The sequence below is a fragment of the Pelodiscus sinensis genome, chromosome 2 (genome assembly GCF_049634645.1).
Source record: "Pelodiscus sinensis isolate JC-2024 chromosome 2, ASM4963464v1, whole genome shotgun sequence".
NCBI lineage: Eukaryota > Metazoa > Chordata > Testudines > Trionychidae > Pelodiscus > Pelodiscus sinensis.
Window position 1 is genome coordinate 150686427 of NC_134712.1, and position 24123 is coordinate 150710549.

General features: G+C 40.9%; 1 protein-coding gene and 1 long non-coding RNA gene across 4 annotated transcripts in view; both read right to left on the reverse strand.

The window, feature by feature from the left end:
* The window catches only part of PLEKHG4B (pleckstrin homology and RhoGEF domain containing G4B), a 190968-nt gene that overhangs the window by 21346 nt on the left and 145499 nt on the right, over positions 1-24123 (reverse strand). The window contains exons 11-17 of one of the 3 annotated variants that reach the window (XM_006114213.4): positions 23933-24031; positions 22999-23138; positions 21289-21427; positions 19195-19317; positions 17584-17748; positions 14850-15769; positions 6513-6765 (exon numbers count right to left, since the gene is read on the reverse strand). In XM_006114213.4, the coding sequence (XP_006114275.2) occupies positions 6513-6765; positions 14850-15769; positions 17584-17748; positions 19195-19317; positions 21289-21427; positions 22999-23138; positions 23933-24031 (1839 nt within the window). Of the gene's footprint in view, positions 1-6512; positions 6766-14849; positions 15770-17583; positions 17749-19194; positions 19318-21288; positions 21428-22998; positions 23142-23932; positions 24032-24123 lie in introns of all 3 variants that reach the window. The other 2 variants (XM_006114212.4, XM_075921637.1) reach the window with 2 other exon arrangements.
* Positions 11398-14843, reverse strand: LOC142827240 (uncharacterized). The gene is made up of 2 exons (XR_012901836.1): positions 14312-14843; positions 11398-14254 (listed from the first exon to the last, which is right to left on the reverse strand). It is a non-coding gene; the product is annotated as an uncharacterized LOC142827240 (long non-coding RNA).

Here is a 24123-nt window from a genome sequence, read left to right on the forward strand (position 1 = left end):
CTATAGAGTCCCTCTTTGTCAATTGCTAATAGAAATAGGCACCAAAGTCTGCACTGTCTGCAAGGAGGTGCCTGCCTCCCCGAGAGCTGGGCAGAGGTCACTTGCTTTGTTGTCCTCTGCATCTCCCATTAGCTAGCTTAGGTGGTTCCTTACCTAGCGAGCTGGCTTTGTGAATAGCAGTGTTGGTCTTGTGGTTTTCTAGGTGCCTAAATGTTAGGTATTTCAGTGCAGAGCATCACAATGCATAAGTCCCTTTATGAATTCAAGCTTCAGGTACCAGTGCCGAGGGTGATATAGGGAAGTACGTAGACATCATTGTGCCCAATCTAGTCTTTAGGACAGAATGAGATCTTCTCCAATAATTGAATGGTATTAAAGCATATGAAAAGATCCCCTTTTAAATTCACTGGACATGAGGGAAGCTTCCCAGTTCAATGAAAGATATAAAAAGATCAGGTGCTATCACCATTTTTCCATTTCCTTTGAACACTGATGTAAACAATTTCTTAATCCACATCTCTTTTCTTATATTAAACAATTATCTTCTTGCTTCCTTTAAACCAAAAGGACCCACACAAATCATCTACAGATAAACAAACAAATCTTCCCCTCATAATACAGTCTGAGCAAGCGCCAATAAGTAAATGTTGGTTTACTTTTCAAAGAAAAAATAAACAGATTATTAATTGCCCTCTGATTTTTGCCTGATATTGTTCTTCAGATAGCTTTCTGTTGGATTTAATGTAGTATTTATAAAAATACTGCACAATTGTGCTTCCCACACTTTATCCATCAAATGATAAGGAAATTCAGTTATAAATGAAGATTCAGGTCGAATGTCTAATATTTTCTCTGGCAAAACTTGCACTGAAGTAAAAAGATCAATTTTTCAGTTTTCCAGGTTTTTCCCTTCTCTTTTTTCTATTTCTTCCTCTTTCCCTTTTTGACACTGAAAAAGGAGGCAGGGGAAATTTTAAAAAGAACAAGGCAGTAAAATAACTTTTTTTAGTTTTTTTAGTTGAGTTTGAAAACCAAAATAATTTTGGCCTTAGCTTTTTCATTTTTTCTTAAAAAAAATTCTGAAAAAAATGCCTCATGGATATATCTTTTTTTAAACAAAACCTCATCGATGCAAGGCTCTCCTTTGTCTTAATCTCTATAAGGGTCTGCCTCCTTTTCTTTTGTTTTTCTTAGTAGGTGAACAGGGTAACTAAAAGAGTAAATGAGGAGGTCTAAATGTGCTAGAGAAAGTTTGATCCCCTAAATCCTCTGCTGGATCTGACAGAATTAGGACAATATCTGCCACTCTTTCTCCTGAAACAGCTAACATATAAGTGGCAGCCCATAAAGGAACTGTATGAGCTTTAGGGCTATAGCTCCCACTCCAATCTCCCCTATATCACTTCCTGAAGTATAACTCTCAAGTACATGGGAGGCAAGAATAGGGCAGCTCCACTTCCTCTGGGCTTAGTGATGGCTCACAAGCAGATTAGCAGAGTATGTGTAAAAACTGCCAGTTAGTTGAGTGGCAGGACTGGCAAGCATGAAGAGGCATTGCTTTTTATCCCGGTACTGAAACACAGCCCCAAACCACTACTCAGCTGATCAGTGGGATGTATCATTCAAATACAGTCTGCTGCTGCTAAGTAACCATCTGTGATTTTGGGGGAGGGGGTGTAGCGGACAAGAGAAGTGCTGACTAGCACCCAGGGTATGTCTACACTACCCTCCTAGTTCGAACTAGGAGGGTAATGTATGCATACCGCACTTGCTAATGAAGCCCGGGATTTGAATTTCCCGGGCTTCATTAGCATAAGCGGGGAGCCGCCATTTTTAAATCCCCGCTGCTTCGAACCCCGTGTAGCGCGGCTACACGGGGCTCGAACTAGGTAGTTCGGACTAGGGTGCCTATTCCGAACTACCGGTACACCTCGTTTCACGAGGAGTACCGGTAGTTCGGAATAGGACCCTAGTCCGAACTACCTAGTTCGAGCCCCGTGTAGCCGCGCTACACGGGGTTCGAAGCAGCGGGGATTTAAAAATGGCGGCTCCCCGCTTATGCTAATGAAGCCCGGGAAATTCAAATCCCGGGCTTCATTAGCAAGTGCGGTATGCATACATTACCCCGCTAGTTCGAACTAGCGGGGTAGTGTAGACATACCCCCCGTGAGTAAGGGTTTAAACTAGGTAGCTTGCAAAGGTGTTGGCCAGGGGACCAGGAAAACCAATCAAGGTAGGGTATGTCTACACTACCACCCTAGTTCGAACTAGGGTGGTAATGCAGGCAACCGGAGTTGCAAACGAAGCCCGGGATTTGAATTTCCCGGGCTTCATTTGCATAAAGCCGGGCACCGCCATTTTTAAATGTCCGCTAGTGCGGACTCCGTGCCGCGTGTAGCCGCGCGGCACGGAGTCCGCACCAGCGGACATTTAAAAATGGCGGCGCCTGGCTTTATGCAAATGAAGCCCGGGAAATTCAAATCCCGGGCTTCATTTGCAACTCCGGTTGCCTACATTGCCACCCTAGTTCGAACTAGGGTGATAGTGTAGACATACCCGTAGAGTGTTGAAATTTGAATTGGATATAGATTCCTTGCCTGCTTTCTTTGTGTGGGAGGGGGGAAAAAAACCAGGAGTGGAGAGATACAGAATGATTTAAACCCAGGCAGGACTTTGGAGCATGGGAGTGGTTTGAACGAAGAGAAAATTGAAAGTAAGTAAAAGGAAAAGTGGATCTAGTTGCGTTTAGGGTAATTTTTCTTCTTTTGTGGTTTGGTTTGAACTGCTTTGTGTGAATCTATGCCTCCTCTCCTTTACCATCTAAGCACTGATCCCAGAGATTTTTCTTTTTTTTTTGTTTTCCTTAATTGCTCTGTAACATCTAGCAACCAAGAATGCTTTATCAAGTTTATCTTTGGTTTGTAATAAAAATCACTTTAAGGTGATGATTTGATTCTTGTGTCCTGGAATGTACAGGTCTGTCTGGCTGTGTCTCTGTGCCTCAGATTGAGTGGTCAGCTGCAAGAGACTGCAGCTTGGTTTTCTCTTTTCAAGTGCTTTTGGGGCAAAAGAGCTCGTTTACCCCCCGTTTTAGGAATAAAAATCACTTCATGGTGGCAGTGATTCCCCAAAATCTGTATATTGTGATTCTGGGGGAAGCTTTTGGTAACTAGTGCCTGTAGAGACAAAGGGTTTTTTTCCTTTTGAGCTCTTTGTGGGCACCCATCTTCTGCACTCAGAGTGTCAGAGTGGGGAACAGCCCCAACACAAAACATGGCATGGTTCCTTTGTGCCTGTGCCCGCAGACCAGTGAGCATGCTGGGAGAGTGACTTGGAAGGGCAGTGCTACAAAATGCTCTTGCCCAACTTCCCCAAACCATCCATGCTGTAGATGGCACATTGGTGTGTGCTTCCTTCACACAAATACAACCCGGAAAACAAACAAACAAGCTCATCAGGTACAGGCCAGGTATATGGCAAAGACAAAATATGGGCCAAAGGAAATGCTTCAGAATATACTCAAGGACAAAGAGCGACGTGGGGAAACAGAAAAGGAGCAATTTCTTGTGTATCACCAGAGGAAGTTGCTCTGACCTAATAATAAAGTTGTCTCACCCCTCTAACTCTAATCACAAATAGACTCAACAATGTGACCACTTTCCTCTATTAGTCAAACTATTAGTCAGATTGGCCACCCTGCTATGGATCAGATCTTTCAAAAGGGTTTGAGACATCATGGCTTGACATGTGAACAACTGCCACTGGTGTATAGTAAGGAGCACTAAAGCAACCTCTTCCTCTTTCACCCAGGCCTTGAATAGGAAATGGCGCCACATGCAAAATGCAGTCTGAAAGGATCTGAGCCTAGGACACAGTCTGTCAGAGCAGAGAAGAAATCACCACAGACAATTTTTTTTCTTGCTTTCTTATCTACCAGCATCCTCCAACCTACTAAGTGGGCAATATAGACAAAATAAATATCAAGCATTGACATCTCCATATTGGGGAACATCTGCAAGTTCAGCACAAGCAACAGGGTGCTAGAGGGAGTCACTTCTGAAGGACAGAGTCTGGACCAAAGAATTTGCCTTCCTATGTTTGTAAAGCCCACTAGACATGAACAACATTAAATACTATAAGTGCTACACTGGACTGAGAGCCTGGTCATTACATCCCACCTATCCTCTGTAATGTATGAGTTTTTTTTTTTTAAACAATCCTATCATAAACAGAACCAGATCTTGGTTTTTCCTGCAGATCAGGTGGGGAAATCATCATGTGCCTATGGGTGACACATTTCCATTCATCTTTACTGGGATAGTGTTCTAAGTGATTATCATAGGCATCCCACCTGGAGCACAATGGTGATTTTCCTAGAAGACTTGAAGAATTCCCTATATTCTAGAAAATTAGAGGTAGTGTGCAATGCAAAAGGGAAGAGGGCTAGAATATTTTGCTCCATTGTCAGTAACAGCACGCACAGCACAGAATGCTTTTCAACTGTACAAACATGAATTAATCCTCACAACACCCTACTATGATGAGAAAGTAATAAAATCCTGGCTTTTCTCTCTTAGTCAATAGGAAAATCACAGATGTGGCTACAGGTGAGGAGTCTACATTAATCATTCAGAACAAAAAATACTTCCTTTTCACATTATCTCCTTACTTAAAAACCAATGAGCTATTTAATCAATCTTTTTTGTCAGGGTTTTTCATGATTAATACTGGTTACACAGATTCATTACAAAAGAGTAAAGAGTAAACCATTATTGTCCATATCCCAGGGCTTGCAAAAGACTTTGCTGGGCGCTAGGGAATGTAGGACATTGGTGGTAGTGGAGGGGCTCAGCTCCAGGACCCCTGAAAGGGATAAAGCCACAGGGGTGAGCAGTCAGCTCTCAGTGTTGCCTGGGCCACACCACACCACCACCAGCCGCCCTTAGCACAAGGGTGGGAAAAAGGGTCTCCACAGGCCGGATCCGGCCCACCACGCAAGTTGATCCGGACCGTGGAGGCCATGACACTTCCCCAGCCCAATCAGGTCCTGGGGGTGGGGAGAAGTGCACAAAGTCTCCTCCCACCCTGCCCCCGCCCTACTAGGAGTGCATGGCGCTTAGAAGGAGGAGGAGACTTCACACCCTGCAAGGGGCATGGTGTTTCTAAGCACTGCATGCTCCTTGTAGGATGAGGGCAGGGTGGGAGGAGATTTTGCGTGCTCCCCTGCCCCCAAGCCAATCAGGGTTTGGGGGCAGGGAGAGCGCATGAAATCTCCTCCTGCCCTGCAGGGGCTCAGCAGCTAAAGTCAAGTTTCTAGTCCAGCCTGTCTCTCTCTTCTTCCTCTTCCCTTCGCAGTCACTTTGTTGCTATTATGGTGTCTGCTTCAAAGTCTAAGCAAAAGCAATTCCAGTGTTTTGCAGTATGTGGAAAATGAACATTTTTTAAAAAAGCTTCTCCCATTGTAAAAATGAACTATTTTTGAACATTTGTACCACTGAAATGACAGACGTAGAAAGTTGAAATTTGGCATAGAAAAAGTGTTGTTTGAGAACTGATGTATGTTCTGGTGAAAACTGCTACATAGTTTTCATTATTATGACCCAATGAAATCACTTTATCTGGATGAACAATACATTTTACACACATTATCTTGCTAAACTTGAATGCATGGTTAAGGAAGGAAGGCTGAACTACACAAGTATGCATGGTGAAATAAGATGGGCAGTGAATGAGGAAAGGGCTTCACATTCCCTACATATTTGTGTACCAAAAATTGGCCAGCTTGTAATATGCGCAGAACTGTCTTCTGTAAAACTCCTTCTAAGGTGTGCGAGTAGGATGTTCCAGTGGTGTCTAACACAACAGTCACATGTTGAAGAAATTTGGACCATCACCAAAATTTCTTTGGTTAAATGTCTTCTATATTCAGTCAGTATAGTTTACACATGTTAGAACAGATATACGAGCAGCAATTTGATGCTTTGTCTCTTGAACAGATTACTGTCAAAAAGGTGAATGAGTGGAATTTACCCTTTGTTTCCTCTTGAAACAACATCAAGCCCCCTTGTCCCAACTCACTTGTTGATATTAGAGTGATCAGATAAGCCTACATACTTTTCCATCCACATCCATGCATTGGTTCATAACAGGAAACAAAATTAATAGAAAACTTATGTATTTATAGAAAACTTGAAAACATAGCGGTCTCATTATCACTTGTATAGCAAACTCTACTATTACTTTTGACAAATTTAGAAAGCGTCAAGACAGCATGTTTTGCTCACAAGAGGTGCAGTTGTGTGAGGACACAGGAGTATGTTTACAAACCTCTGAAAGAATACAATAGGCCACATACATAGTCAACAGTAAAAATTTGTCACAGGACATCTAGGTTATGCACACTATGAGAAACACAAAAAGGTAAGTGAAATGATTTACTCTGTATGAGGATCTGTGGTTAACTCAAAATGTCTGGTTCTAAGAAGACACCCTTCTTTGGAATTGGGACTTACATGTCTGAGAAAACAGTGGCTGACACGCAGTGGGAAGTCTCTGCAATGTTCCAGCTCTTTTAGAAAATACTGGCAATGGAAATCATAGAGCTTCTCCAGGTTCCCAAAGATAATATTCCGCTTCCCTCGCAAATCCTGAGGTAAATCGATTCTTTCCATTTCTGGAAAATAGTTGTCGATGATATATCCTAAGGATCTAACATATTCCCTTTCTGTTGTGATCATTTCATCCATTATATGTTGCACTTTGCTGCTGGAAGACACAGAACACCTGTTTTGAACACTGACAAATCATGACAATGTGTAATCTCTGAATACTGAGTGAGTCTTTGCTTATTTGCATTCTTCAGCTCATTTTTACCTGTCAGTGGAAATCATGTTGTAGCCCTGGCTCTGGCTGCTAAGTTGTTTACCATTATAGAAAACATTTCATATTTTCTCCTTTTTTCTCAGGAGCAAATTTTGCCCTCGGTTACAATGGTGTAATTTCATTGATTTCAGTGGAGTTATGCAGGCATAACAGAAGACAGATTTTGGTCTACAATAGTCTACAGCAGCTGTAGTGTAACAGCTAAGCAGCCAGAAAAGAAAGAATGTTGAACTCTGGAAAGGCTTTTTCATTGCATTAAAGAACTTTCTATTGCATATGCAAAAGTGTCATGACCTTATCCATTCCTGCATTCAGTTTGGAAACAGTATATCATCCCAGGAATGTTACTCTAACATATAGCTGAATTCTCAGAGTTTCCCACACAATGTGTCCTCTGATAAATTATGAGCTCCCATTGAGAAAGCATGTTCAGTTCTGAAAGATAAAAATATGTGCCCAGTTCTAGTGTTAGAGAAGATTTGCATCTAGCAAAAACATATTCTGATAAACAAGGCAAACTGGGTAAGCAATCACTTTGAAAGAAAAGAAAATTTCAGATAAACATTAAACACTTGACAACACAAGAAGCAAATAATTTCTTTAAGGAAAAATGTGTATTCTCATATGATTGAGAAATAAAAGTATAGAAAATATTGTTTTCTTGATATTCCATTAACTATGGTACTTTATTTGCAAGGAATTGAACCTACACCACATCCTAATAATACAAAATGGAGCAAGTTTGACTTCATAATATTGCTACGTTTTTTTCTTTTCCATATTAACATTCCTACAATAATTTCAATAAACACCTTAAAAATAGAAGAAACATTCTTGGCTTGTTAATAATAACAGGAACAGATTTTAATCTTTACTTCTATCATAACAAATCGAACAAAACACAACCACTATTGTAGATTCTCACAATGGGTATTGTTGCTGAATAAACTTGATTTTCAGCATACTAGATGAGCTGGACATAGCTGATGGACAATACAGAGGACTTTTTGATTTATTAAATTGTTTTAATGGCATTTGATGTTTCATACTAACATTTCCATCAGCTGGAAGGACATAACTATTTATATTATGAATTTTTTCCCTCATGAAACTGGCTAGCTCTTAAACCTTCATTGAAGCAGCCAACTAGACTAACGTCAGCCAGGATTTCCTGCACCAAAAGGGATACACATTTTACAGTAGCCTCTTAGTGTCAAGATTAGAGATGAGCTCAAATCTTAAACCCTAAAGCTCAGCATCCCTGAACATGGGGTATCAAATCCAAATCCAGATTTCTGGATGAATTCTGTGGCCAATAATTTGCATGAAAGTCCAAAATGAAATCCCAGATCTGGATAACCACAAGCTTTAAGTGGGGTTGGATAAAAATCTGGATATGGATTTAAGTGTTTTAGTCCAGGCCTTCTAATCCCATAATAAAATAGCATTACACTGTGACCTCTCTTCTCCTGTTTCTCACCGGAAGGAACAAGGAGGTCAGAAAGCATTTTGCAAATATTAAGTAAGCCAACAACAACTCTGTAAAGGAAGCATTAGTTTGCTCATTTCTAGAACAGGATGAAAAACAGCACAACATTTTAATGACAATTTTTGTGAAAAAAATTACTTCATTTTTCATTAAAATTCAATTTTTTTTATAATGGAGATTGCCTATCTCCTAGAACTGGAAGGGACCTTGAAAGGTCATTGAGTCCAGTCCCTTGCCTTCACAGCAGGACCAAGTACCATCCCTGATGAATTTTTGCCCCAGATTGCCTCTGCAAGGATTGAACTCACAACCCAGGGTTTAGCAGGCCAATGCTCAAACCACTGAGCTATCCCTCCCCCCCAAAATTTTTTGAGAATTTTTCTCATAAAAAATTCTGTTGAAAGCTTTACATCTTTCAACACACAAATCAGTTCTATTTATGAGAAATCAGAGTCCCAAAGCATTCAAGGAACAGGTTATGTCTGACCTCTGTAGAAGTAGCATTGTCAACTCTCAAAATTTTTATTTCCACTTCCATGATATTTGGTGTTTTTCTTAAAGTTCCAGCACATGGAGTCAGGTGAACACATGAGAATCTTGAGGTATTAAATAAATACATTTCTTAGTTCTAGGGTTGCCAGATAGTTTAACAAAATTTTCTGGTATTTTTACCGGACAGGGGACACAAATAACAGACAGTCCAGGCAAAAACCAGACACCTGGCAACCCTACTTAGTTCTCATAGTTGTAGAGTAAAGCTAAAAGACATGAGTTTCAAATAGGGTTGCCAATGCTCCAGGATTCTCCTGGAGTCTCCAGGAATTAAAGATTACACCTTGTGATGAAACCTCCAGGAATACATCCAAACAAAATTTGTAATCCTACCCCCAAAAGCTCAACAAATGCAAGAAGTTAAAAAATAGACACCACATTTGTAAAACCTCATGATTTGTAAAACAAGCTAATGCATTTTAGGACTTGACTCACGGGTTTTGAATGGCTGGGATTGACACTAATGCATGGGTGCCTAGCAGACTGTGCACAGTGACATACTGAGTCAGTAGACAGCGAATAACAGGAAAATCAGGTCTCATGAGTCCATAGTCAGCCTCATTCTTGAGTCACTACATTGTACTATGTTTTGCCCTTTATGGAAAAATTCCACATAATTTAATAAACAAATTAAACAAATTATACTTGAAATAGAATTCTATTGGATAATAAAAAATAAAAAAAGTACAAAAACTATGCCAGCATTTATTGACTTTGAGAGATTTTATGATTCTTACTATTAGATTCTTATTGGTTTTGTCCTTATTAAATTCTAAAGGACTTTTCCATAAAGAAATGAAGAGCATATTGTAATTTACAGCATGCCAGAGTTGAAAATCATAAATAAAACACTATTTTGATGTATTAATGAATACAATACAAATGCATTATTATCAACTTTCAGCAGACCTAATCCTGCAAATACTCAGCCATGTGAATAAAAGTTACTGATCTCATAAAAGTGGTATTGACTGCAGTAGCTCTATAGGACTAACTTTTTTCAAATGTTTGCAGGATTGGGTGCAGTTTTTGTAAACTCCTATTAAAACACTGAACCTGATGAAATACTATAAAAGTCTGTAGTCCCATTATTTGGTCCAGTCCCATTATTAGGTCCAGAATAGTTAATAAAAGTAAGAAATTATGTATGGAGATAAGTACCCAAAATCACATGGATTTAAGCATCTGTAGGATTGGTGCTTAAACAGGGAAACTGATGCTCTTAACCTGAACAAATTTGTATTGCATTTCCATAGCTCTAAAATGAAGAATCCAAATTTTATAAGAAGGCACTATGGAAAAGTGGACCATTCCACAGTTTACTCTTTTAATGAACGGAGTAAAGTCAAATAAAACCACAAACTACTTTGATTATATTGGATTGTTTGTTGTAGCCACTAAAGGTCAATGTACATATATTTTAAAAGAGGAAAGTACATAATTCAGTTTGCACAAATTGTTTTGGTCCATTTAAAAGTAGCATTTACAGATTTAAGACTGAAACTAAACAGACTTTTTAAAAACACCAATTTCTGTGCAAGAAAGATCACACGGGATATCCATTCTTCCTCTGTTGTACAAATTGACAGTAACATTACTACAAGATCATTACATTGATGGGATTTAACCATCTGAATAAACTTTTTGCTGAATAAGGATGGTTGGCTGAATTAGAGTCCTTGAAAGATAAAATACACAGATACTATAAACAAAATGTATAATTATATCAAGAGGGACATGTTTTGATATTCTGACTCAAAGTGAGTATCACCTTATTGCATGAGTAATCCCACTAGCTTCAATAGGATTGCTTTCAATGGTGTTACCTGGTGTGTGTAAGAATATCAGAATCTGTCCCTCAATTACTAGACATCAAATGTAAACCCAGCATGACTTTTTAAAAAACTTAAACACAAACCTTGAACTCTGTTCATGCACACACAAAGTTTAGTTCTTTTTTCTTTTTTTTTGTACACGATTAATCAAATATAGATAGATTTGATAATCGTTTTTTATTTCAGTTTCCTTCTATCGAGAAGTCAAATTTTGGTCTTCCTTTTAATCTTGTTTTAACTAACCGTGGGATAAATTAACACTGTTAAAATACAAAATTCCAGGGAGGTGGGACCCTAACCAGGAGAGAGCGTGAGAGCATACACACAAAAGTAAGTTTGATAGAAAAAAAATGTGAAACTTAAGCAGAATGTCAAATTCAAATCAGAGAAGAAGACATTATTTAAATTCCCTCTATATCTGTAAATTATGTTTATCTGTATTTCCATAATATTCTACAAGCAACTCTAGTACAAGTATACTTTATCTTAAAGAAAAACAAACTATTTTAATGGTCATTTTTTAAGGAACACTGTCAAGATAACAATAATATATTTAAAGTGGTTATTTACCATTCTTACTTAGATTATTAAAATTGAAATACTTGTAAAAAATAATTAATTTTTAAATGTGCCTTGTGATTACTATATGCACTTCACTCAACTTAGTTAGTTTTGGTTAGTTTCAATTTCTAGCTCTTACATAGCAGTATTATGGAGCTGGTTTTCCAAAACTGGAGGGAAACATTTGAACTGCAAACCCCAATACAATAATATTGGAAAAAATAAGGAAACATTTCTTTTCATACTAAGCTAAGGCCTCAATCCTGAACAGATTTACACACATGTAAAATAGTCCTATTGATTTTCAGTAGGACTGCTCACAGTGAGTCAAGTTAGACTCAGACTTTAAGGTGAGAAGAGACTACAGTAAAACCTGTGTTATCCAGCACGCTCGGGGATTAGGGCGTTCCAGTTATCTAAAAATTCCGGTTATCTTAGGGTCCCATCAGCCTAGGAAAAACCAATGGACAATAACAGTAAAACTCAAGTTTTTAATTTTGGTAGTTTTGTAGGCTGAGGCAGTTGGTCTCACATTTCTATTTTGAGTTAAAGATGATTAGTACTTATTAAATAAAAAATTGTTAAGCCAATTATGATAAACCAAGCCAGGCCTGTGTGCCTGAAGATATGATAGTATTTTGGCTGGGGGCAAACCCGGTTAACAAAGTTTTCTGGTTAACAGAGTGCCAGATAACAAAAGTTTGACTGTATTATGATTAGGGCCCTACCAAATTCATGGGCATAAAAAACTCTTCATGTGAAAACTGGACTTGTGTGTGCTTTAATGCTATACTGTACAGATTTGATAGAGGAGACCAATGGTGCTCAAACTGGGGGGTCCTGACCCAAAAGGGATGGGGAGTCACAAGGTTATTTTACGGGAAGGCATGATATTGCTATCCTTGTTCCTACTCTGCCTTCACAGCTGGGTGGCAGGAGAGCAGTGGCTGGTGAGCAGCAGTTGTTGGCCAGGTGTCCAGCTGGAAAGGCAGCGCTCCACCAGTAGCAGTACAGATGTAGGGTGTCAATATTAAACCATGCTACCTTTCTTCTATGCTTCTATCTTCAGAAATGGGCAGCGAGAGAGTGGCGGCTGCTGCCGAAGGGCAGCAGTGCAGAAGTAAAGGTGGCAATATCATACCTTGGCATCCTTACTTCTACATAGCTGCTGGCGATGGATCTGACTTGAGAGCTGGGCTCCTGGCCAGCAGCCATCACTCTCCAGTTGCCCAGCTGTGAAGGCAGCACTGTGCAGAAGTATGGATAGCAGTACCATACCCACCCCCCACTACAATAACCTTGCAACCTTCCGAAACTTTTCTGATCAGGACCCTTACAATTATAACATTGCAAAATTTCAGATTTAAATAGCTGAAATAATGAATTTATGATTTTAAGAATCCTATGACCATGAAATTGACCAACATGGACAGTGAATTTGGTAGATCCCTCATCAAGATCATCTAATTTGATCTTTTGCACATTGCAAGCCACAAAACCTCACCCACTCACCCCTTTAAATAGACCCATACTCTCAGCATTTTACTTACATTCTCAAATCACAAGACTTCAAAGTTACAGAGACTCCACTGTTTACACTAATTTAAATCTGCAAGTGACCCATGCCCAATGCTGCAGCAGAAGGCAACTCCCTTCCCTCCCCCCAGTATCTTTGCCAATCTGACCCAGGGAAAAATCCTTCCTGACCCCAAATATTCAGTTATACCCTGAGCGTTTTGGCAAGGCACCTGGGAAAAAATTCTCTGTAGTAACTGAGAATCCTGCCCATCTATTGTCTCGTCAAAGGCCATTGGGCATATTTACTACTACTAGTCAAACTCAGTCTTGAAGAGAGTCAGGTTTTTTGTTCCCACTGCTCCTCTTGGAAGGCTGTTCCAGAACTTCACTTCTCTGATGGTTAAAAACCTTCATTTAATTTCAGATCTTGAGTTGTTGATGGCCTGTTCATATCAATTTGTTCTTGAGTCAGCACTTATTTGTTCTTGAGCTGGCACTTAACCTAAATTACTCCTCTCCCTCTGTTATTTGCACAAGCAAATGCCTCTCCCCTGTGCCTTTGCTTGGTTAGGCTAAACAAGTCAACCTCTTTGAGTCTTCTCTCATAGAGGTTTTCCATTCCTCTGATCATTCTAGTAGCCCTTCTCTGTACCTGTTCCAGTTTGAGTTCATCCTTCTTAAATATGTGAGACCAGAACTGCACACAGTATTCCAGATGAGGTCTTACTAATGCCTAGCATAACAGCAATAACACTTCCCTCTCTCCACTGGAAATACCTTGCCGGATGCATCTTAGGACTGCATTCATTTTAAACAGCTGCATCACACTGATGACTCATAGTCAACCTGTGCACAATGACTATACCTAGGTCTTTCTCCTCCTCTTTTGCTTCCAGTAGATATGTCCCCAGCTTATAGCTAAAGTTCTTGTTGTCAGTCCCTAAATGCATGACCTTGCACTTTGCACTATTACATTTCATTCATTTCTATTACTCCAGTTTTAAGGTCATCAAGATCTTCCTGTGTGATACTTCAGTCCTCCTCCATATTGGCAATACCTCCCAACATTATGCCATCTGCAAATTTTATTAGCACTCACCCACTTTTGTGCCAAGGTCATTAATAAAAATATTAAATAAGATTGGATCCCTGAGGAACTCCATTAACAACTTCCCTCCAGCCTGACAGTTTACCTTTCAGTATAACCCACTGTAGTCTCCTCTTTAACCAGACCCTTATCCAACTTTCAATTCTCTCACAGTTTCCCATCTGGAACTATATCCAATACCTTATTGAAATCCAGATAGGTTATATCTACTGTATTTCTGTCATCTAAAAAAATTAGTTACCTTCTCAAAGAAAAAGATCAAATTGGCCTGGCATAGTCGACATTTGTAAAACTATGTTGTATTTTAACCTAATTAATGCTTACCTCTATGTTCCTAACATTTGTAAAACCATGTTGTATTTTAACCTAATTAATGCTTACCTCTATGTTCCTTTGAAAAGTACTTTCTTTCTCAAAACATGTTCCCAGACCATGCATACAGGTGAGGTTAAATTAACAGGCTTGTAGTTTCCCAGATCACTTTTTTCCCCTTTCTTAAAAATGGGTACTATATTAGCAATTCTCCAGGCACAGGATTTGAACTCTGAGTTTAATTAAGCATGTGTGTAAGTCTTCGCAGGATTGGAGCTTAACTCTTGAAGCCCTTACTCAGTTTCCTCTAAACTCTTACTTGATTTCAATGGGCGTCAAATAAAAAGTTTGTAAGGATTTTGTCTATTAAGTTGTACAAACTATCGAAAATCCTGCCCCAGACCTAACCTAAATGTTGAGCCTAAAAAATGACTTGACAGTATCCCTTTAGAATAAACAACTTATTTCGTATTCTGCATTTTGAATTTAATGTCTCTTTTAAACTCTGTTTTTCAGAACGTGTTTAGAATATTAAAGTACTTTATTTTTTTCCTCACTCAACAGAATGGATTGTGTTGTGGCCATTTCTCACCTTCCTGCTCTCTTTTTTAATTCTTCTTCTTCTGTATGGTGGATCCTTGAGGGGGAAGATAAACTTCGGTTTCTACTAATCAAAGGGCTTTTAATATTCAAGCGCTGCATGTATTTCTTCTCAGCAGCAATGTTGCTGGCCACCTCCAATCCTTTGATATAAACACCAGTGTATCCATGGCGATGCACCTCGCTGTGGCTGCTCTCAAGCTGAGTAAACTCAAAGCTTTGAGTTTTCTTCATGATTTTCTTTTGTGGATGTTTTCTATGGCGGGTAGTTGGTGACTGGAGTGGCTCAGAATAGCAGGATGCTGATCCTGAGATGGAAACATTGTCCATATCTTCTGAGATTGGGCTAGTCCTTTGAAGCCCACCCAGGAGCGGAGTAAGTGTCTGTTGCGGAGATGCATTAAACTGTACAAATACATCCATATTTTGATGCGCAATTTCCTGGTCAAAAAAAGGTGGCACTCCTGATGGCAGGCTAGTATGCTGAGGTTTATGCAATGGCTTAACATTATTATCCCAAATGTTACCATCAGGGCTAGACAAGAATTGGGAAAGGGACTGACTTGGTCCTCTGGCACCTTCAGAATCAAACTCACAGTTAATTTTTACATCAACTTCCTGGGGGACTCTGTGAGAATTTTCCTTTTTGAAACCTTTGAGAGCTTCAGAAAGGACCTCTTCTAAATGGTGCCTTGTTTGCTGACATTTCAGCCACAAAATATTCCACTGTTTTAGTTCCTTTTTGCTAGCCAGGCCCGATACCATCTCATTCACTTTTTGAAAGTTTTGAGCAGAAACTTTTGTAGCTTCTTGTTGGTAGCTCTGCAAACTCTCAATCACTGATTCAGAATATTTGTTCTCCAGGGTAAGATGTTCAAGATACTCATTGCAGTGTAACATCCACCCATGTGCCTGGATTAAGAGCAAAAAGTACAGTTAAATAATAAGAATGTGTACTTATATAACACCTTCTGTTTTAGACACACAGAGCAATTTACAAATATCAGGGTAAAAAATCAATCTTGGGCAGAGGATCAGCAAACCCGTGCATCCTTTAAGTCCCATTTAAGCACTCAGAATAGATGTTAACAGGATATAAGTGCTGAATAGATATTGTGCTGTCCCTTTACATAGGGGTGAATTTTGCTTCATATGGTAAACCACAGCATCCAATTGTGTTAACTTAGGGCTCAAATTCAAGGTTGGAGGGTCCAAGCCCCTGTTAAGATCGGACCTAGAATCCAAGCCCTATTGCTTTCCTGTGTGCGTGTGGCTCTGGCTTGTCTCGGGTCCCAGAAGTCCCAATGTATCCCAGAGTTCCATGGGGTAACTTCCTTAATCCTCTCTGTGCCAACAATCTGTGGTGCAGTCCCAGGAGGGGTGGGGTAGGAGGGAGGGTGCTCTGAAGCAAGGGCTAAAGAACAAAGCTGGGAATAAGTGGCTACCTTTCAGGGAGGAGGAATAGCAGAGTTCCTGGCTCAGCATGGCCAGAGATGGAATGATCCCCAAAACTGTGGTTGCTCCACCCCCTGCAGGGTAGCTGCTTGGTCCCGCTCCTCTCCTTGTCTTCTGCTCCTGGCTCCCCTACCTCCCCCTGCTCTGTGGGGCTGTATGTGCAGAGGCACCCAGGCAGTAAGGGTGATATGTGGAAGTCAGCCCCAAATTTCCTTACAACCTCCCATGGATCCCTTATCCCTTCCTCCCAGGGTATAGTGGGGTCAGGGATCCCCCAGAGGTGGTGGAGCACAGTACACCCCAAGTTCTGAGGAGACACGACACTGCTCTGAAGCTAGCAGCAGCCATGCTGGTGGGGTGGGTGTTTTTTACTCTGACACTATCATTTTGTGTCAAACTTCAAGAGAGACAAAAATAGCAAAGACACTTTCACTGATCATCCCATTTCACAAATGAAGAATGGCAAAGTTTCATTGTAATAATTTGGCAGCCCTGGAGACTGATGGGCTAATTCTCCTCAGAACAGGTGCATTCAGGCTTTTTCCTGGCAGTGATACTCAGCCTAGCACTGGAGAGCCCAATTCTCAGCTTAGTACAAAACCTTCTCAAACGGCTGCCATTTATAGTGAGCCAGCCACCAAAGGTGTTAACTGTGCACTTTAGGTGCTTGTGCTTTGTATGTGTGAACGAGTTCCATCAACAGCACCACCACAGTTAGGAAACCGGGTGAGCAGTAGAATTTTCTCTCTGTGAAACACGTTCATAGGGCTAGATAACTGTACCTCTTTCCAGAGTCTCATTTGTTACTGTGAGGATGTTAGTGGGTGCCACAGAGCACATAATTTTAAGCTGCCAAACTACACATTACTCCAGAAAATTTCTGAAGTTCATCAGTGCTCTGAAGTCTGATCACAGTCCTTTGGATTTTTGCCAGATTCTGACATGCCATTTTAATATTCTTCAAATTTGATCCTGTGGGCTTTATCTCACTAGAGTCTTTCAAACAGGCCTCATTGGAAACCTCATGGACAAACACCATTCATTAGCTAGGATGTGGCAAAAAAAAGCATGAGAAGAAATGTCAGCCCTTATGCAAAGTAATCATACTACCAGGTGCAGTGCTTTGGAAAGCACATCAGTATCTCCGCTCGCACCTCCAGTACCTTGCAGTGGAGGAGAAAGAGCCCACACAACACACATTTTTACAGACTATGTTCCACACATATTTAAACTACTGTAAATCTGTACTGAACCACAAACGTTTCACTTACCATCTCGTAAAACTCATATAAGTGGACCAGCTTCTCTAGCTCACTCTTCCTTTTCTCTGTCTGTGTGCTGACATCACTCAGATAACTCCTGAAGGTCTGAACTTTTTCTTCCAAGTTCAGTGAGCAGTTCTTTTGCATCAGCTCCAGCCCTTTCTCGTAATACTGCTGTGGAGTACAAAATGAATCCTGCTGCATTAATACATTGCTGCTTCTGCTGTCTGATTTCGTGTTCAGAATTGTCATTTACTCCATACAATGCCAACAAATCTGGTAATAGGCCAATTGTAAAGTGAGCAGGGGGTGTCGACAGCCTTTAGGGGCTCCTGGGCAAGGTGGGGGGACACCTGGCTCTGTGCTCCCAGAAAGGGAGAAGCCTCAGGTGGAAGGGGCAGGGCTAGGGGCAGTCAGCCTTCAGTGCCACATGGAGCAGAGTGCTGTGCAGTGCGCCACACCTCAGCCCTCTGGAGCGCACCATGGAGATGGCATTCCAGCAGCGATTTAAAGGGTCGGAGCCCCAAGCCCCTTTGCTCCCCCCTCCCTCCATCAGAAGAGCTAAATGTGAGTGAGAGGTCCAAAGTGAACATCACTCTTGTTGATCCTTTTTGGTTCTTTTGCCCCCCTTTTTATACCATTTTGCTAATATAAAGTCATGATTGGCCTTTTTTTAGTCTAAATTTCTTTGGAAAGCATAAAGAAATAATATAATGATACGATGGAGCAAAAACTACAGACAGTGAAGCTTGAACATTTGAAAAGGACTATTATTACATGTTTAGAGTAAAGTCATGGTTATGTTGCACTTATTACGTGAGAAACAAAAGTTCTCAGAGTATTAACTCTCTCGTGCCCTTCTTGGGGCAATTTCTTTATATGAAATAATTATAAACTAAATTTTTCTCTTTATTAAGCTCTAAGAAAGCACCTATGTATGTAACTTCCCATTTTTACTCTGGCTTCATTTACCAGTTATCGGTTGCTGTGCCTTACACTCCTCCTCCTCCTCCTAATGGATGTACGGTGATGGAGAGCTGCATATATGACACTAGGGTAGGTCTCAAAAAATGTTGAAGAGTAAACATTCTCTCTCAGGAAAGCAGCAATTCTCCTTTAGCTCAAGTGGTAGTTGTCTTTGGGTCTGGCCCAAAGTCCACTGTAGTCAGGAGGAATCTTTCCAGTTACTTCAGTGGGGATTGGATTATGGACCCTATTATTTTAAACTCCAGAGCTCCATCTCCAGTACTATGTAGGCACTTTGATTACTAGTGTTATTTACGATTGTTTTTGTTTCTGGCTTCAAATTAATTTTAAAAATTCTCTCCTAAATTCTCTCAGTTACGCTTTACAGATGTGTGCAGTCCCTCTTGTGCATGCATGGTTCCCCCTCTCTGTGCATTACTTGTTTTCTTCTTGGATGTAAAATAAAAATTCGGTTAAAGAGGCAGTACCTTTTCTAGAGCCACAGAGTTTGTGTTGTTATATTTAGTAACAATCAATGAAATTAACATTCTTAAACCAACTCTGGTTTGTATTTCCCCGATTAATTTTCTAGGCTATTGCAGATGCAAGTAAATAATGAAAGCAAAGATGGGTGTTCCTTAGTACAATACTTACCATCACTTTGTCACTGAAAACTGTGAATTCTTCTTGCTGCTTCTTTACACTTTCCAGTGAAAGCAACTTGTGATCTAGAGGGCCAAGATATTTCTCACTTTCATTTTCAAACCAGAATTTTATCTATATAGGATACAAGACAAGGTTTTTTAAATATTAATTAGTAAATGGTATCTAAACACAGAAATTAAGCAAATTTATCAAAACAAATTACACCCTCAGAGCTTATTAAAGATGTTTCACTGACGTGGAAAGTTTACTACAGGTTGAACCTCCTTGGTCCCGCATCTTGGGACCTGACTGGTCTCAGATGAGGGAGTTTGCCAGATGAGGAGAGATCAATTCTAGCCCCCCTGCCCAGTTTCACTCCTGGCCTCACCTGCTGACCTCTCCTGCCCAGTCCTAGCTCCTATCAAACTGGCTTTGCTTCCAGCTCCAGCTGGGCTGCTGGCCCTACTACTGGCCCCAGTAAGGGCTGCCTGCTCCGGACAGGCTGCTGGCCCTGCTGGCACAGGCCACGGTCAGACTCCTAGTTGCAGACCCTGGCTGGACTCCCAGCCTCGGCAGGGCTCCTGGCTGCAGGCCTCCTCCCATCCGATTCCTGGACGCTGAGTCTCTCTGGTCCGGGAACACTTGTGGTCTGGCAGAACCATTGATGTTGCTGGACCAGAGAGTCCCAGTTTTTAGATGTTCAACCTGTACAAATACTCTTCTAACTGAACTATGCAGGATGCAGAATAATGCATCCCCATCTACCTTCTTTAACTTATATCCACAACACCCTCAGCCACCAGCGCCAGGTCAATGTGAGTTACATGCCCTCATGCTAAAGGTGAATTTGATATGTGGAGAATACCCAAAACTTACTTACGCTAATTTCCTGTACCTCCCGAATGCCAAATCAATGCAAGTTACTCTTATGACAGATATGGCAATTTCCTTCAATATCTTTGCAAGATTTACTGAATTAAGTTTAAATAACTTTACGGTCCAATGTATGAAAAAAAAAATCAAAGTTTATGTATTACTGTGGGATTAACATATCTGTTCTAGGGGGGAGATGCAGCGAATGAGAAGTGCTTTGAGATTCAAAGAACTATTTTGAACCAAGTGCCAGATAACAATGAACTTTCAGGACCAACGAAGTGAAGTGGGTTTCCCAGGAGACCCCTGGGAGGAGATGAATGCAAAGTCCAATCTCTGGACACAACCTTTTGAAGCGAGGCCTTGCAGAGAGAACCAATGCCTGGCTGAGTACCTTTTCAAGGTCTCTAAGGATCAGACCCAGTCTGTAGGAAGGAAAGGCTAACCTGTGCATATGGGCTCTTGTTCTGAGCAAAAGCTGTTACGAACTTGTGACTACAAAAAATAAGTATGCTAGGGTTTGAGGGACTGAATGAAGGACTGCCAGAACCCTTGCTGGAGTGGGAGGATCTCTGGCTTATTCCACGAGGAGTAACGGTAGTTCGAACTAGGAAGCCTAGTTCGAACTACCTAGTTCGTGCCCCGTGTAGCCGCGCTGCACGGGGTTCGAACGAGCGGGGTTTTAAAAATGGCGGCACCCCGCTTATGCAAATGAATCCCGGGAAATTCAAATCCCGGGCTTCATTTGCAAGTGCGGTATGCCTACATTACCCTCCTAGTTCGAACTAGGAGGGTAGTGTAGACATACCCTGACGTGCTTTCACCTTAAGAATAAATGTGCTTGTTTTAGAAGGGCTGGGTGGTAACTTACAACTGTTCACAACCTCTGAGGAGAAAGCAAAGCAGGCCTACTTAGTCTGACCTATTAGAGATTTCACAGTGTAGGTAGCCATTGTGTAGCCTGAAACCCCACGTGAGGAGGAAGAGGAACACAGATTTCTGAATAGGAGAGGGGACATCTGAGAAGTTGGGAGCCTAGAGTGAGTGTCGTTGCTGAACCATAAAGGAATATAGGTGCAGTTGCCCTGAACTGTGCCATTATTTGCACTGCACTTATATGGCTAGCCCAATACGTAGCTTATATTCATAGATGAATTTGGCCCCAAGAATGGAGAAATGGAAGGTTAGCCGTATGCCTAGTTTAAATTAAGTCTCAAAAATAGTACAGACCTGGTCACAATCTTCTTCAAATTTTCTTATTTCCTGGAGATTCTCCAGTTGTTGCAGACACTTGTTCGAAATGAGAACCAACCTATGGACTTCCTCATCTACCTGATTGTACAATCTTGTTATAGCCTCCATGGCATCTCTATGTGGGGGAGAATGACACACATATCAATGCAAACACAATGACAGAAGAGTGCACTCTATATTGCAGAAGAAGACAATAATAAAATCTGTTAATCAGCCAAGCAAAGATTTTCAAAAGTGACTAGTGATTTGAAGTATTTCAGCTACTGGGTGCTCAAGTGCTTTTAGCTTAGCAGAGTCTCTAAGGCACCCCAAAATCATGAGCCATTTTTTAAAACTATGGCTCTCCATTCAGTTGTTTCAGTCAGACAGGCTACACTAACCCATAGCTATATATACAGCTTTGATCCAGTCAGGTGAACCTTTTTCCAGGGAAGAGGGAATCGGATTCTGGCTAGAAGGGACACAGCCAGCTTCTTGGCTGGTTACAGGAAGCTGGGGCTGGAGGGAGACAGCTTGGGCACACTTCTTGGCTGGCCTTAGAGGACAGAGGCTATGGAGAGATGGATGGGCAGCTAAGCAGATTCATTATCTGGCACCCATGTTAGGCATAAAGTCCTCAAAATCCCACCCTAAGTAGATACACATGAAGAAACCTGAAAACAAAGAATTCTAATCACACATAGAGCTGTAGACCTGAGCCAGAGAGAAAAGATCATTTGTCATGAAAGATTTTATCTAGAATAAGGACTAGGGTGAGAATTTTGTTCTGTGATATTTTTAGTGTATTAGGCTTAATTTGCACATTTTGTTTATTTTGGATTAGTAACTCACTTTGATCTGTCTGTTTTCACTTGCAATCTCTTGGAATGCTACTTTTTATTCTTAATAAAAACACTTTTGTTTATTATCGGGCCCAGTGCGAATAATTGTTACCTGAGGGGGAAAGCAACCACTGTGCATATCTTTCTTTCATTGGTCAAGGAAGACAGATTATTTGGGATTTTGGATCCTTTGGGGGGATCATGTTCCTGGGTGCTGTTAATAGCCCTATAGCTAAGCCTCTTCCAGAGCTGAGCTGGTTCAGCATCTGCACTGCTCTACTGAGGGGCTGTTACTCCAATACTGAGTCTTGTCTGGGGGACCAAAGCTTCTCGCCCAGCAGGACAGGGTGGTAGCGCGCCACAAGGGGCAGGTAGGCAGTCTCACTAGCATCATCAGCATACCAGATGACAGCCGCAGGGTGTGTGTGTGTGTGTGCGCGAGCGTGTGTGTGTGCGTGCACGTGTATAAATTAGCTTTTTTATTTCTACTGGTGGTACATCTGCACGTGCCTTGGCACGCATAACACAGTGTATTCTGCACTTGGATGAAAGCTTGACTGACCCAACTGAGAGAACCTCGACTGGAACAGGAGAGAAGAGCCCAGATTCACATGACGGCCCAGCAACCCTGTTACAGTGCTCCTATAGGACTGCATCTCTGTGAACTAGGTGCCTTCTATTTCACCCTATCAGGGTTTACATGGGGACAGTTTAATGACAGATGTGGTACTCTCTACAATTCATACCTTCCCCCTCCCCCGCAACTGGACTGCAGTACCATGGAGGTATGCCCTTTCTTTCCTTTTCCCCCTTCTCTTATTAACTGGATCTCTGATGCAGCACTTATTGCAGAATAAGCACTTACCGGTAGTCTTCAGTATTGCAGAATTCCTCTTTCCGGAGTCTTGCGAGGATTGTCCCACCCTCTAGCCTTAATGTTACCAACAAGGCATCTTCCAAAACAAGTTTCATCATTGTCTTGTGTTTCTCGATTAAGTCACTGACCTCCTATGTAGAAGAAACACTATTGATCTCATTTTACTAGAAACACAGATAGTACACTGATAACACAGCATAGCAATGTTACAAAACAATTGTTTTATAAAACAAAACAATAATGCAACAATGTTAATGCCTTGCCATACTTGTATTTCCAGTACTGCCTTTATGGGTGGAGCTGAACCAGTTTTAGGAATAATTTTTGGCCCAAAAATTATGGAGACTAAGCTGCTCTCTGATTCACCACACTTGGTCGCTCAGGTTGATTACGATTCAGGCGCTCTGCCAAGGCAGCATGGGGAAGCCCATCCTAGCATTGACTAAGCTGTGCTTCTTTTGTAGATGGAGGAATCTGACAGAAAATTACTTAAAAAAATGGAAATGGGCCAAAACTAGAGCCTGAATCCAAAGCCCCTTAAAAATAAAAGAGTGCAAATTTGAATGGCTCCATTTGAACCCATCCCTATAGTTTTGTGTTGCATTAAAAACCAAAAGGATCTATTTTCTAGGTTTACCCCACCCCAGATATGGGGAAAAAACATATGGGAAAGACTCATCTTGCAAGATGTCTACAATCTGGGTTTCAACTTTTGTGAGAGCAGTTTGTGGAATATTGGTGCTTTCAAAACTAAATCTTTACACCTTATTCTGGCCTTGTAACTGAATGCTAGTGTAAACCTGATTCTTCTCGGGATCCAAATATCGCCTACTCAGCTTCTTTCTAATAACCGCCACTATACATCAGACTTCTAGTTTTTTTAATTCAAGACACAGCACTTGTGATATCAGCCAATACTTACTTGCACTGTACTTAGAGTTCTGTTAGAGTTCAGTGAACAGACTGAGTTCTGTAGAAAGACAATGGCCTCTTTGCAGTTTGAAACAAAGGGTTCCAGTTTCTGCAGTGATAAAACATTATAACAGGTAAAAACACTCAAAAAGACAGTCTCAGAAAACTGCTTTGGCTTCTTAAATTTGAAAATGCCATAGA